The 13,563-nt window shown below is 35.8% G+C and overlaps 1 protein-coding gene across 1 annotated transcript; it reads right to left on the minus strand.

Annotated features, from left to right (window-relative positions):
- Nucleotides 1-6,931: 6,931 nt before the first annotated feature.
- Lum (lumican) lies at nucleotides 6,932-13,309 on the minus strand. The gene is made up of 3 exons (XM_010633349.3): nucleotides 12,947-13,309; nucleotides 9,691-10,570; nucleotides 6,932-7,669 (listed from the first exon to the last, which is right to left on the minus strand). The coding sequence occupies exons 2-3, from the start codon at nucleotides 10,547-10,549 to the stop codon at nucleotides 7,515-7,517; spliced, it is 1,014 nt and encodes a 337-aa protein (XP_010631651.1). The 5' UTR covers nucleotides 10,550-10,570; nucleotides 12,947-13,309; the 3' UTR covers nucleotides 6,932-7,514.
- Between the last annotated feature and the right edge of the window lie 254 nt (nucleotides 13,310-13,563).

The raw sequence follows: 13,563 nt of genomic DNA on the forward strand, positions 1-13,563 counted from the left end.
GTACCTTTGTGAAAAATGGATTTGACAAGCAGAAATGGATGAGTCCATGAATTACAGCAAATGAAAAGCAGAAGCGAATGTACAAGAGCTGGTCAGAAGAGGCCCACTTCGACATTGACCTTTGTGCTCCTTTCCTCCTTACCACATTTTAATTACCCTAATCATTTTTAATGACACATCTTAAGAATTGACGGCCTGCTTTCCCCTGTGTTTTTCCAGCAGGAAGGAGTTTATAGTTGGGTGCACAAGCACACGTGAGCACCCTTGCTGCCGTGAACGCTGCTGAGTTAGAGTGCACAGTGTGAAAGCAGAGACTAGTCTTGATGGCGGAACTTAGATCCTGGTAACTCTTCCTGCTAAATAAGAATATAACCTACCAATATTACTTGAGCTAAAATAATATGTGAGCTAATTCCTCAAATTAGCTCAACGTCCTAAAATTTAAATGAACACTGTTACTACAATTAGGTGCACAAAATAAAAAAAATAAATAAGTGTTTTCCACAGAAGGTCCTGCTATAACCTCCAATCAAAAATTACCCTTCCTAACCCTCTATCCCTTCAGATAGTTCATTCTTCTTCATAATACTTATTACTGCTTGATATCATGCTGCAGAACATTTTCCTTTTCATTCTACTTCCTAAAGAATCTTAACTTTTGTAGAGTAAATATTTGTTGGTCTTATCTATGGAGATCTACTTGAGTATAATGGAATAAAATAATGAAAAGAATGTACAGTGGACAAAGTTGTTAATGGAGCTTACAACTTTGATAAAGAATTCTTACTTATATGTATTATATTTATATGCTTACCTTTTAAAGATAGCATCTCTCTATTTAGTCTGTTTTGGAATTGAACTCTCAGTCCTCCAGCTTTAACCTCTTGAGTGCTGGAAATACAGGTATTCACCACCATACCAGGCTAACAGCTTTTATTTTGGGAATAAAGAATTTTATTTTTTCTAAAAGGTATTAATCCTGTCTGCTGAGGTACAGTATTGTATGTAAATATAATACATATACTAAAGCAATCCAAAGGGAAAGGTAGTTAAGACTCTGAATATTTTCAAAACAAAAAAATATTTTTTCTTGTAGAATGTCAGCTATATTATGTGGAAGCAAGGCACAGATGTGTAGGAAACTCTTTGGGGAACAAAATTTGAAAAAGAAGCTATTATTACATTGTAGAAATGAAATAGGGTTGTAGAAAATTAACTATATGACCCAAATTTCTCTACATGCATATTAAAACAGTTGTATTTCAACTACTCATATGTTATCTCGAAACAAAATCTATGAAATGCACAAGTGAATAGGCAAATATATTATGCTAATTATCTTTAAAATCTGTTTTTTGGATATATTTATAATGTGTCTATCTTGTGCCATTGTTACTTTTTATGCGTTTATAATTCTGGTGGTAAAGTTGCCTTGGAACTCCTTTTAATAACATGAGCATTTTCTTTTACTCATGAATAAATGGTGGGCAAGAATTTATGATGATTGCAAAACACAACCAAGGAATAAATCTAAGGCTATCATTATGATAAAATTATAGCCATAAAAAAATGGAACCTCAACTTCAAAGTTCACAAGGAAAAGAATTCGTAGCTCTTTCTAAACCCATTCTTGTAAACTCTCCAGTACTTCTGAAAACATAGCTATTACCAGTAGGAAAACATTTAACTAAGAAATCAACATTCGTTTGACTCATTTAGTGGTATATTATGCATGTGTTTTTTATACTTATTAGAGCATTATGAGTCTCCAGAAAGTTCAGAGCATGAATACATTAATATTTTCCTTCACCAGAAAGGCTCCACAGAACCCTCATTTTCAATCAATGATGCTGAGAATGAAGAGGAACTTGGCTCATTTTCCTCTTTGCCCCTCACATCAGAGAATAGTTGTCTTCAATGAATGTCTTAGGGAAAGAAAGAATCTTTTATGTATCACCATTGTAATCCATTCAGGGGAGAGTTTATCCACAAAAAGACAAACCAAAATTATTGTTGGTAGAAGTTGAGAAAACCTTCAATTTTAAAGTCACCTGTTTATGACCATGTTCCTTGATAACTCTTTAAAAATATAATTAAAGTGAATTCTAAGCAGTATGTCAGCACAGAGTATAAAAAAGGTAAGTTCAAAGGGAAAAAAGATGGTAGGCAGGCTAGTAGTCTTATCAAACAACTCACAAGCCATTTCTGTGGCGTAACTGCCCTGCTATCTATATGAAATTAAAACTTGTATTACTTTCTTAAAAATGAAGAAACTGAGGGTTAGAGAGATTAAATCCATTAGAATATGAAAAATATATGCATTTTAATGTATGTATATTGTGAGCAGTCTTGTTTCCTTCTATTGTGGTTCTCTGGGGGGAAAAAGGACTCCTCTGCTTTTCAAACATTTGGAATTTCACTGGTTTGATCATAACATCATACTAAGTTGGTGTTTGAGAAATGCAAAACATTGAGCACCAGAATCAGTATTTCTCATGGATGCTGTTTTAAAATGTGGAGTACTGCCGACCAGTGAGGACTGCCCAACTGCCAGGAGAGCTCACTGCTCCCCCACCTTCAGCGCCCCAGGGCCTTCATGAGAGCAGAGCGGTGAAGACTGCCCAGCTTGTGGGAGCCTCTGCAGCATCCCCCTCCACCTCCTGAGCTCTCAGTAGTCCTGGTTGTGAGAGTACCTGGATCCACCCTGCAGAGGCAACAGGTAGTTATAAAGCCCATTTTACTGAACACCAGAAGATAGAACAGAAGTGAACAACAGCAATAAAGACACATCAGACCTCCATAGTTGGTAAGTTGAAGTGATCACCACCTTCCATCAGAACTCGTACTATCTTCGCAGTAGAATCTTGCAGAGTTCAACCCTGCAGGAGGTCAGAGAACTCAATTTGGGTCTTGCTGTCAGAATTCAGCCTCAGTCTCAGAGGTCTGCCATTGGCTAGCTGAGACGAATTGCCTTAGTTCTGCACGTTACTGCCCACGTTGTCTGTTGTGATAGCAGAAATGTACCCCGAAAGAGACTCTTCAAATTCATTTTCATTCTTTTCCTCTTATTTTTAATTTTTATTTTTAAATTTTATTTTTTCCCATTCTGCAAATTCTTCCTTTTTCTTTCTTCTCTTTCCTGCTCAGTCTGTCACTCCCCCACATTTTTCTTCATCTCCCTTTTTGTTCCTGTTCCTGCCCTAATTTGGAATTTCTTCTTTTTTTTTTTTCTTCTCTATTTTCCCTTCACTCAATAGTCATTAGTTTCAATGGAAAGTGAGTACAATTCATAGCTTCCCTATTACTGTTAAATTGTTCTATTCTTGTCTTTATTCTTGTGCTGTGTCTTTCCCTCTTATCTCCAACAGTTTCCTAGAGTTTCTGTGATCATCCTGTGTCCTCTGGCTTCGCTTGAAACCTTCTCCTATTCCTCTCCTCTCAACTCCTTCTAAGTCCCCATTCTGTTTTGGTTTTTTTTTTGAGGGGGGTACTGGGAATTGAACTTGGGTCATTGCACTTGCGAGGCAGGCCACCGAACCACTGAGCTAAATCCCTGGCCCGAAGTCCCCATTCTGAAGGGTAAAGTTGCTATATTGAAAAGTTTATTCACTATAAAAATATTTTGGGCTAGTTTTTTTATTTAATTCACATGGTTAGAAGTGATAGATTAATAACTACCACAAATGGTCAATTTCTAAGCTGTGCTTGATGCTGTTGTGTTGCTGATTGTATCAATTGGGCTAAAGGGTTGTGGTTGACTTAATGAGTTGTCCTTTCTGATATTATGAAAATGAGAGTGTCTCTGAGTTGTTAGAGGCTCAAAAAACTAAAGAACAGAATGATCAAAGTACAAAACCAGGAATTAAACCAAGGACAGCTTAACAATAAAAATAAAAATGAGAAAGCACTTAAGCAAGGCACAAATACAGACTTCCAGTTCAGCAAGAGCAAATTCTAGGGGAAAAGAGATGGAAAAGTCTGACAATCAACCACCATAGCACAGGAGGTAACAAACCAGATCAGTCAGGCTCTAGAAAAATACAAAGCAGAAATAATTTCCCAGATAACTACAGAAATGGTGAGCACAGTGAAAGACATTATTAGAGACTCGACAACAGAAACAGACAAAAAATAGATGAGCTCAGGACCATGACAGAAGCCATGAATGCCCAGCATAGGAAAGAAATGGGAACCATGAATGCCCAACATAGGGAAAGAAATGGAATCCATGAAACAGATTCAAACAGATATCCAGGAGAGTAAAAACTCTATTGAAATCATTCACATCACAATGAACAAATGTGAAGATAAAGTTTCAGATATAGAAGATAGGATTTCAGTCAGTGACCATGAAAAGAGAGATCTCCTAAAAATAGTAAGGGATCATGAGAAATAGATTAAACAACTCCTAGATGATACAAAAACAACAAAAGCCACTGTGATGAAAACAGCATGTTACTGGCAAAGAAACATACCCAAGGATCAATGGAATACATAAAAGATGCAGAAACAACTCCAGACATTCTCAGCTACCTCATCTTTGACAAAGGAGCCAACCATCCTCACTGGAGGAAAGATTGGCTCTTTAATAAATTGTGTGGAAAAAACTGGATTTCATCCTGCCAAAAATTAAAAGTAGACTCTTATCTTTCACCACACACTCAACAGTTTGTAATAGCTAGAACTTAGAAACAGCCCAATTTTCCATCATTTGGAGACTGGATAAGAAGATGTAGTTTGTCTATTAAATGGAATACTACTTAGCCATAAAGAGTGAGAAATTAGGGTCATTCATAGGAAAATGGATTCATATTGAGGCCATATTCTTCAGTGAAATTAATAAGACATACATGTATAAATACTGAATAGTTTCTCTGATGTGAAAAACTAAACGTGAAAATAAGATCCAAATTGTACAACTGATAATGTGAAATAGGAAGCAAAGGGCTAAAGGTGTAGGGGAGTGGGAAGGGTTGGGGAAAGGAAATAAGGGAAAATAAAAAAATATGATAAAAGGAAAAAATGGAAATAAAGTCTTTGTAAATAGGGGTGGGTAGAGGGGGTGGAAAGGAGAGAGTAGGGTTATGGGGGAAGAAATGAGAACCAAGCTCTGTCATGCAAAGGTACAAGATACCAATGATGAATGTAACTGTACTCTATACTTAAAAAATACCAATAAACTCAATGAAAAATAATGCAAAACAAAACATGGAGTTCCATGTTGCTTAACTTATTGGGTCTGCATCTCTGGGGCACTTTGTTTGGAAATATGTCCTTGTAAAAGCATCACACTTTGTGCAATAGAAACTTTAAATAACATTAGTCTAAGTGAGATGGAGGTGAGGATTTGAGGAATGAACAGGTAAAGCAGTCTCCAGACTTCCTTCCTTCCCCACCTAAAGCAGCCCAAGGAGTAAGGAACAAGCAGGCAGCTTCTCTTCTTCAACCCTGCCTTGGGAAGAATGGACCCAGGGCTCTGGGGCTGCCTCCAGATTGGACCTGACTGGTGTCTTCCTCCTAGAGTGTATCACTTTGTACTTACCTCTGCCAGTGGAATTTAGCAAGTGGAATTGCTGCTACTTTGAGGTAGAATTTTACTCTTTAGACTTAAGAATAACAAAGGACTTCGGATAAATTAAATCAAAGGCTTGTAGAGATGTAGACAAATGTGAAGATGTTTTGCTGAGCTGTACAGAGACAAAGCTCATGTATGCTCATCCCATTCATGCTAAAGAAAATTTATGATGTATTTTCTACTACCTGTTTGTAAATACATTCCCAAGGAATGATGGTGAGTTATACATATAGTGCAGTTCTTTTTATTTTTGCATAATATAGTTTTGCTTAGAGAAAATCAATTTTAAGTTTGTACCAAGAAATGACTTGAGTGGTTTCACAGGTCAAAGAATTTAACTTTATGTAAAAAAAACACATGAGAATCAAAAATATGCAGTTTACCTAATGCAATGTATATTTCGTACATCTGCCAGTCCACTCAGTCTTATTTGATGATGGTCCTTTGGTGACAAAATATTTTTTTTTTTTTTGCCATAAGATAGAGTTCACTGAAAATGTTCTCTTAAAATATATCATGCTTTGGAGAGAAGCTTCTTTTGCTTTTGACTCATACACGACTATATAGTCACTGATCTGGAATAAGTGTATTTTCACCTGCATACCATTTGGCAACAAATAGGCTTTATTGTTTTTTTTTGTTTGTTTTTTTTTGGTACCGGGATTGAACTCTGGGTCCTTGCGCTTGCAAGGCAGGCCACCGAACCGCTGAGCTAAATCTCTGGCCCGATAGGCTTTATTTTTAACTAGCCAAAGCCAGAAATTACTTTTATAAATTATATGTCCTATTTCCTATTGTATAGAGTCATGGATACCAAGAATGTAGAAAGATAAAAACAGTTATTACTGTATTATAAGTTCAAAACATGTGTTCCAAATGTACTGGGTTTAGGATGCTGTGTATTTTTATAATAATTGTTAAAGTCCAAATTGGAGTTCTTAATCAGTTTTATTTACCAACCAAATAGTGCTATATTGCTTGGATCTTACTATAGCGTCTTGTTTAATGGAATAATTGTTTATAACTTGGCAAAATGACAGGAATGGGAGTAGAAGAAACTATCCAAGCAAGTTATATGATCTCTGCATATATAATCAAGATGTACTTAATCCCTGTAAGTGAATTCTAGAAGAAGACAATTAATTTAGTGTGAAGCCCTGTGTTCTCACTGGCAAAATATTTCAGGTTAAAGATGTCTTTTGAATTTAATGTATTCATTTATGCATTTTATATATGAGAGACCTGAATTTTACAAGAAGTCTAACACAGTGATGCCATTTGCTATGTTTTATTTTGCTATTAACTTTTTAAACACAACATGCAAATAATGAAAAAGAAACATATATGACTTAGAATAAAAATAATCATAGAAAGGTTTGCTATGTAAATAAGTAAATTCTTAATACTTAAAATACTTTGTTTAGGTACACTTTCCTTCACACATTTTGTTTAGCATTTTGCAAAAATTGCTGACTCAAATTCTGCCATTTATTTTTCACTAAAACAAATTTAAATATAGTAAGAAAATCTGGGTGAAGGTGACAAATATCCATTTAGCCCATGATTTGAGTACATTAACTTACCACTTAAAGGTTATGGAACTCGGTTGACTTCCATGCTAGAAGTAAAAGGCTTTGCATGTCTTTGGACAATACAGACACAGTAAACAATACATTAACGAACAAACCATTGAGTTTAGTGTCTATTTGTGTGTGCATGTGCGTGTATGTATATGTGTTCTTTTGATGAAATAGGCCTGCTTTTCATCTTTTAAAATAAAAGTAGGAAATGTTTACAAAACATTTTCCCTCAGAATTTAAAATTAATGGAATTAATAAACAGCGACAAAAATGGATACTATGAAAAACTTACACACAAAAAAGTTTACCATGAAGTATCACTCCAGGATATACTTCAATATAGTTGGAATGAACAGATATTAGTTAATGGTGATTTCATTCAATACACGTAGACATTCGTACATATCAGGTGGCAGGCTGCTTTGGGTTAGGAGATTTCCATCCAAGCGCAAATGTTTGATCTTGGAGTAGGATAATGGTCCCAGGATCTTACAGAAGCTCTTCACGTCAAACTCTGGAAAGTAAAGAATAGAAAACTTTAATCATTTTTTTAACAAAGTGTCTTAAAACAAACATTTTCAAAAAATCCTCAGGTCTACAATATTATCAAACAGGACTTTTTCCCGCCTGGAAAAACTCTTTTGTATTATATATCTTTGTATTAAGAATTACTCAAAGCATATTTTGGGCAGCTAACATAGCATAGCAATATTAGGTAAGCAGTAACTCACATAGATCAGAACATTTCATAGATTTTTTTAAAGAATGCAACTTAAGAAGAGATTTTAGAAAGGCATTTGACAAGTGTGTCTTATAACCTAAGATACACTTTTTCAAATATTTAATCTGACCTGAATGATCTTATCCTATGGAAAAAAAATCTTATTAGCATAAGTTTCCTTAGGTTTTGGTTCTGAAAATAGGAGAGATTTAACGAGTTCATCTATAAGGAATATTTTCAGCAACCATACACCAAGACAATGAACCAGAACACCAAGGCAGAAACCAAACCATGGAATATCCACCATCTGACCTAATGCTTTTCTGTGGTTGAAAAGCAATCACAAGTGATTTTCACAAATGTGGTTTAATTTCGATAGTCACTAGAGCTGGATTGCATGACTATAGATGCACACAGAAACTCACGTGTGCCAATGTCCATCTCAGCCTAACCTTACTTAGTCCTTTGTTGTTTTCTTTCGTGCTCAAACTCTAGTTAACAGTGGCTTCAGTGGAAACTCAGGTCCTTACTTAAACTCATCAACTGAATGCTGGGCTCTTTCTGGGGTACCTAGAGCTGATGAAGTACAGAGCAACAGCAATAAGTTGGTCCTAGGCCTATGTCAGTCTTCCACTATTTCTCAACTGAGTGACCTTTGAATGTTTTGCTGATCTTCCTGTAGGATATGCACATCTATCCCTGTGTGCTGTGTGAAGATAAATGTATGTGGAGCATGTCAAACAATGTTAGCACATAGAATATACAGAATAAGTGTGGATGTCCTTACAAAGTTTTTCTCTTTTCCAAATTCTTACTAGGAATACCTATCATTAGACCAATGCTTAGAGTTGCAGGGTTAAAAATGTAAAATTACTTTTGGCTATAGAGTTGGCTCCCTCTACCTGTGGGTTCCACATTTGTAGATTCAACAAACCACAGATTAAAAATATTTGGAAAAAATTGCTTCAGTCTTAAATATGTAGGATTTTTAAAAGGCCATTGTTTCCTAAATTATATAGCAACTATTTAGAGTGCATTTGCATTGTGCTAGATATTATAAGTAATCGAGACATAATCTAAAGTGCTATATGAGAAGACGTCTGTAGATTGTATGCAACTAATGTGACTTTTTTATAAAGGACCTGACACCTATGGTTATGGGTGTCCATAAGATGTTCTGGAGCTCTGAAATACTACTTTGAAAAGAAAAAGCCATTCTAACCCTTCATCATATACTCTCCCTTCTTAATCTTCTCAGAGTTCTCACCAGAATATGGTGAAAGCCACACATACCATAAGAACTGTAATGAAAGTAAATGATGGTCATGTTAGCAGAGTAACATGTTCAACCCCTAGTAACTATGCTAGGTAAGATCACGATAATACATGGTCTTCTCTGGAGATAAGTGGGGCAGTGCTTGAAATCCTCTACAGCTCTACCTCTTCTAAACTTGTTTTTTCCTCTCTCAGCAAAGAAGTAAATGCAAGACACAAATCTTAGTGATAAGCGAGGTAATAACAGGTAAATATCCAGATATAATTCAACAATTAATCAACTCAAAAAATGAAATCTGAGAAAAACTGATATTAAGTTGCATAATCCTAATAGTTCTTCATCCGGACTTTCTAAAGAAAGGATAAAAAAGTAGACCCGTAAAGCTAGAGTTCTTTTATGTTTACAGTAAAGGGATATTCTGTCAACATTTTAACTCATTTTCATTAAATGGAGTCAAATGCAATATTTGTATCACACAACTTGGCCATTTAAAATGTGCAGATGCACCAATTAAACACAAATACAACTTTCTACTTACTTTCAAGTTGATTGACCTCCAAATAATAGTTTTCAAGGTTTTCATTAACATTTGGTATACTTTTAAGCTTATTATAGGAGAGATCCAGCTCAAGCAGGGATGATACATTAAAAGTATTTCCAGGTATCCCATTATCAGCCAGTTCATTGTGAGATAAACGCAGGTATTGTAGTGCATTAAAACGCTTAAAATACTCATCAGGAATGTTTTTAATCTGGTTGTGGTCTAGGTAGAGAGTTAGAAGAGACACAGGGAGGCCAGATGGAAGCTTGGACAACTGGTTGAAGCTCAAGTCAAGGTACTCAAGGGACTTAAGACCTTTAAAAGCAGCTGAAATGGCTTCCTCTTTCAGCTGATTGTGTTGAAGGTGGATGAAGGTCAAGTTTACCAGTCCCTCAAAGGAGCCCAGCTTCGTGATCTTGTTGTTAGTAAGCTGCAGATCCTCCAGAGTTTTGGGAAGTGGGCCCACAGACTCTGTCAGATTGTTGTAGTTTATATGCAGCTTCTTCAGTTGTTTCAGTTTAGAGAAAACTTTGCCTTTTATCTTGGAGTTTTCTAGAAGATTGTGATCTAGAATAAGCCACTGCAGGTCAGTTACGTTCTCAAAGGCCTTTTCGTCAATATGATCAATCTGGTTATTCCTAAGGTAAAGATATTTGATTCCAGGAGGAATGATTGGCACACTTTTCAGCTTCAGCTTGTCGCAGTACATGGCAGTTGGGTAGCTTTCTGGACAATTGCATTCTGGAGCACAGTTTGGTGACGAACTCATAAAGGCGGGGTAGTAATCATAATCGTCGTACTGCCCACTGGCACTACTAGTCAATGCCAAGAAGAAAATAAGTGCACCTCGACTCATTTTCAGCAAATGCTCTGAATCCTAAATAAAGTGGAAATATAAATAAATTAATGTAAAATGACATACTTTCAGGAAAGTGAAATTGAATTTGCAATGTTAGAGTCTATCAAGCATCTTGTTATCTTATAGGTCTTCTACTGACCTGGAAAAGAATGCCTTCATTGTCTTTTATTTTATTTAAAATGAGGATGGGGTCTATGGCTACAACTGGTGCGGCCGCTGGATCTCGAGTCAGACGGTATACACCTGCGCCCCCTTCTGGGCAAGACAAACAAAACTGTTCCACTTACTCTCTTCAGGTCCTTAACTAAGTGCCTTCCTGGGAAAGGAGAGCCTTTCTGAGTGGCGCTCATTGACTACCACGTTAGAACACTGCTGCAGAACATATCTCAAAAGCAGAAGAGGTGAAATTAAAAGACATTTGTAAACTGAGCCTGTAACCTACAATTCCACCTCTTTAAAATGTCTCATTAAAAAATCCTTCCTGGGAAAATGGGCCGTCTGTGGTTTTCCCTGGAGGAAAGCTATCCTGCTAATATATGGGGTGGAAGGAAAATGGGAGTGCATTCCTTTAGAAACGTCTGGTTATTGTCTCCGAGGTTCTGAGGAAGGGGAGCAGGATTCCCAGGATGGGTGTGTATTTATGTTATTTCAAGTTTTGAATAACATTCCACACTTTTCACACATTATAAAACTGTATTCTGAACTGACATTTACTAAATTGATTTAACAAAGCAAATATTTATTAACAAAAGAAATAGACATTCTAAGAAATTTTAAATAGAGGAAGGCAGAGGAAAATATTTCACTAATTTTGAAACAAAGTTTTCTAAAAAAACCCTCAGAAGTTCTCTGTCTTCTTCATGCTAAAATTTAAGGTGGCATGGTTTACATTTTTGGATTTTAGAGGCCTCACAAAATGAAATGGAAGACAGGAGGAAAGTTTATTTCAAGCACTGGCTTTCCATGCAGGAAAGTGTTATACCGAGAATATAAATTTTAAACAAATTCTAACAGTTATCTTTCCAGATAAACCTGTTTCTGAGATTCACTAAGGAGTATTATAACTGGGTTGAAGAAGTACAAGTTTAACAATTTAAATAAATTTAAAAAATTAGAATGTGGAATTGGGTTTTTATAGGGTGAAGACTATCGCTGAGAACTTGGGAGTTCTGGGAGAGAAATCATTAATGGGAAATGGAGCTACATTTTCATAGGTAACATTGAATACTGTTTTTCTATGCGAAGCATGATACAAGTTTTTAGATGAGGAAATTTGGAATGTAAAGATTTGGGAGAATCAGGAATTTTAAATATTTTTCTTTGTTTTAATTTGGGATTATAAGGAACGTTATTTTAGCAGATGAAACACTCAAAGAAAAATTTTACAAACACTTCAATTCCAAATATAAGACATGGGATCTTAGGAAATTATTCCCTGGTAGTATACTGGAGGTGTTTAATTCACTGGACAGGACTTGGCTACAACTCTTGTGTCTCAGTAAAATGAACATGATGGCATATTTCTAGGATTCTTTAGGAGCTACAGTATGTTAGTGCTGTAAAGATTTATTCTGATTCATTAATAAGTATATACTTCATTTAAAATTAAGTGCATACCAAAGCAGTCATGGTAACTAAAATCTGAGTATTGAATAGTGACAAAAAAAGTGTTTCTGTAGTTTATGGCAGTGTAAAAACTAGGTCTCTGAATTCAAAGAGAGTTTGTAATCATATAATGCCTCCACTATGAGGCAAAAACACACTGTACTTTTCTCCATGTATTCAAATACCTGTGGCTAAAGAGGAAATGCTTTTTGCAAAAAGTAAATCATCTCCCAGAATTTCTTGGAAATATGCTTCTTCAAGCATACATGAAAATCCCAAACCTTTAAAGTCAATGAAATGGGAACAAACAATACTTAAATATTTTAGTTCCTTTGGCTCCCATTTTATAACATAGAATGTTTATTATATTGTAATAAAAAATATATTCATTGCAAAATACTTTGCTGATTGGAGTGACGGCTGCAATATTAGCTTTCAGCATTAGTAACATAAGTAATGAGCATAAATAATAAACATTTTAATCTCCATACTTTTCGTGTCTAGTTTAATTTCCCAGTCTCCATTTGAACTATTTTTCCTTTCTAACCTTGAAACGTTTGATAACTTTCTTTGCCAACCAGTACAGAATATACTGTATAAAATTTATCTGAAATGCATAAATCATGGAAAGCACATTATCCAAAATGTGAAAGCAAATGAGCAAATCTATGAATGTGCTATTGAAAAGCAATTGGCAAAGTTACTCTGAAACTTTCTCCTTTCCCTGTTACAATAGAAACTGTCCCAAACAGTCAGCATCCCCTAGGCTATAGTTAAAACAGCACTTACCTTACTGTCTTGACACTGCTTTTGTTAATTCTTAAAGCAGATGCACTATGGACAAGAATCCACCAATATATGCTGTGAACTCTGTCAGGAAGAAACTGACTGCCAGATTCTTAGTGATACAAGAGCTGAGGAGGGTGGGGGGGGACCAGCACAGTCACGCCAGTCTGAATGGAGTTATGTCACTGTGGGGCTCTTGTGGTGTGGCATGTGCGTGTTCTGCTCTCTAACGAAGTGCAGGTGGACATGGTGAGCAAAGACAGACCAGCTCATTCCCTATGGAATGGGAGTAAGATATGTGCTGAATGAGCTCAAATGCCATAGCTTTTAACCACGAATTGACTGCTGTAATTCACAGGGAAAATGTTTCTCTTGCAAACGTGTTATGTGGCTGTGGCAACAATTAAGTGTGATTTGTTCAGCCAACTATTACGTGCATCTAAGGGTCCCATAAATCATGACTAAAGCAAATAATGTCAGGAAAATGCAAATGAGAAAGCTCAGAGGAATTGAATCTTTTTTGTGCATCACTTTTGGAATCTATATTGATTTTCTTGGACTAGACTTTTGACATGAAATTAACTTAGATTCCAAAAAATGAAAATGCTTCATGTTAACTG

Source organism: Fukomys damarensis, unplaced genomic scaffold (assembly GCF_012274545.1).
Source record: "Fukomys damarensis isolate Sample0158 unplaced genomic scaffold, DMR_v1.0_HiC HiC_scaffold_15, whole genome shotgun sequence".
Taxonomy (NCBI): domain Eukaryota; kingdom Metazoa; phylum Chordata; class Mammalia; order Rodentia; family Bathyergidae; genus Fukomys; species Fukomys damarensis.

Bases quoted from the DNA above. Each gene is read 5' to 3' on its own strand.
- Lum (XM_010633349.3), bottom strand. From the start codon at position 10,549: ATGAGTCGAGGTGCACTTATTTTCTTCTTGGCATTGACTAGTAGTGCC. The intron at 7,670-9,690 runs GTAAGTAGAAAG...TTTACTTTCCAG, and splicing joins GGAGGTCAATCAACTTGAAA to AGTTTGACGTGAAGAGCTTC.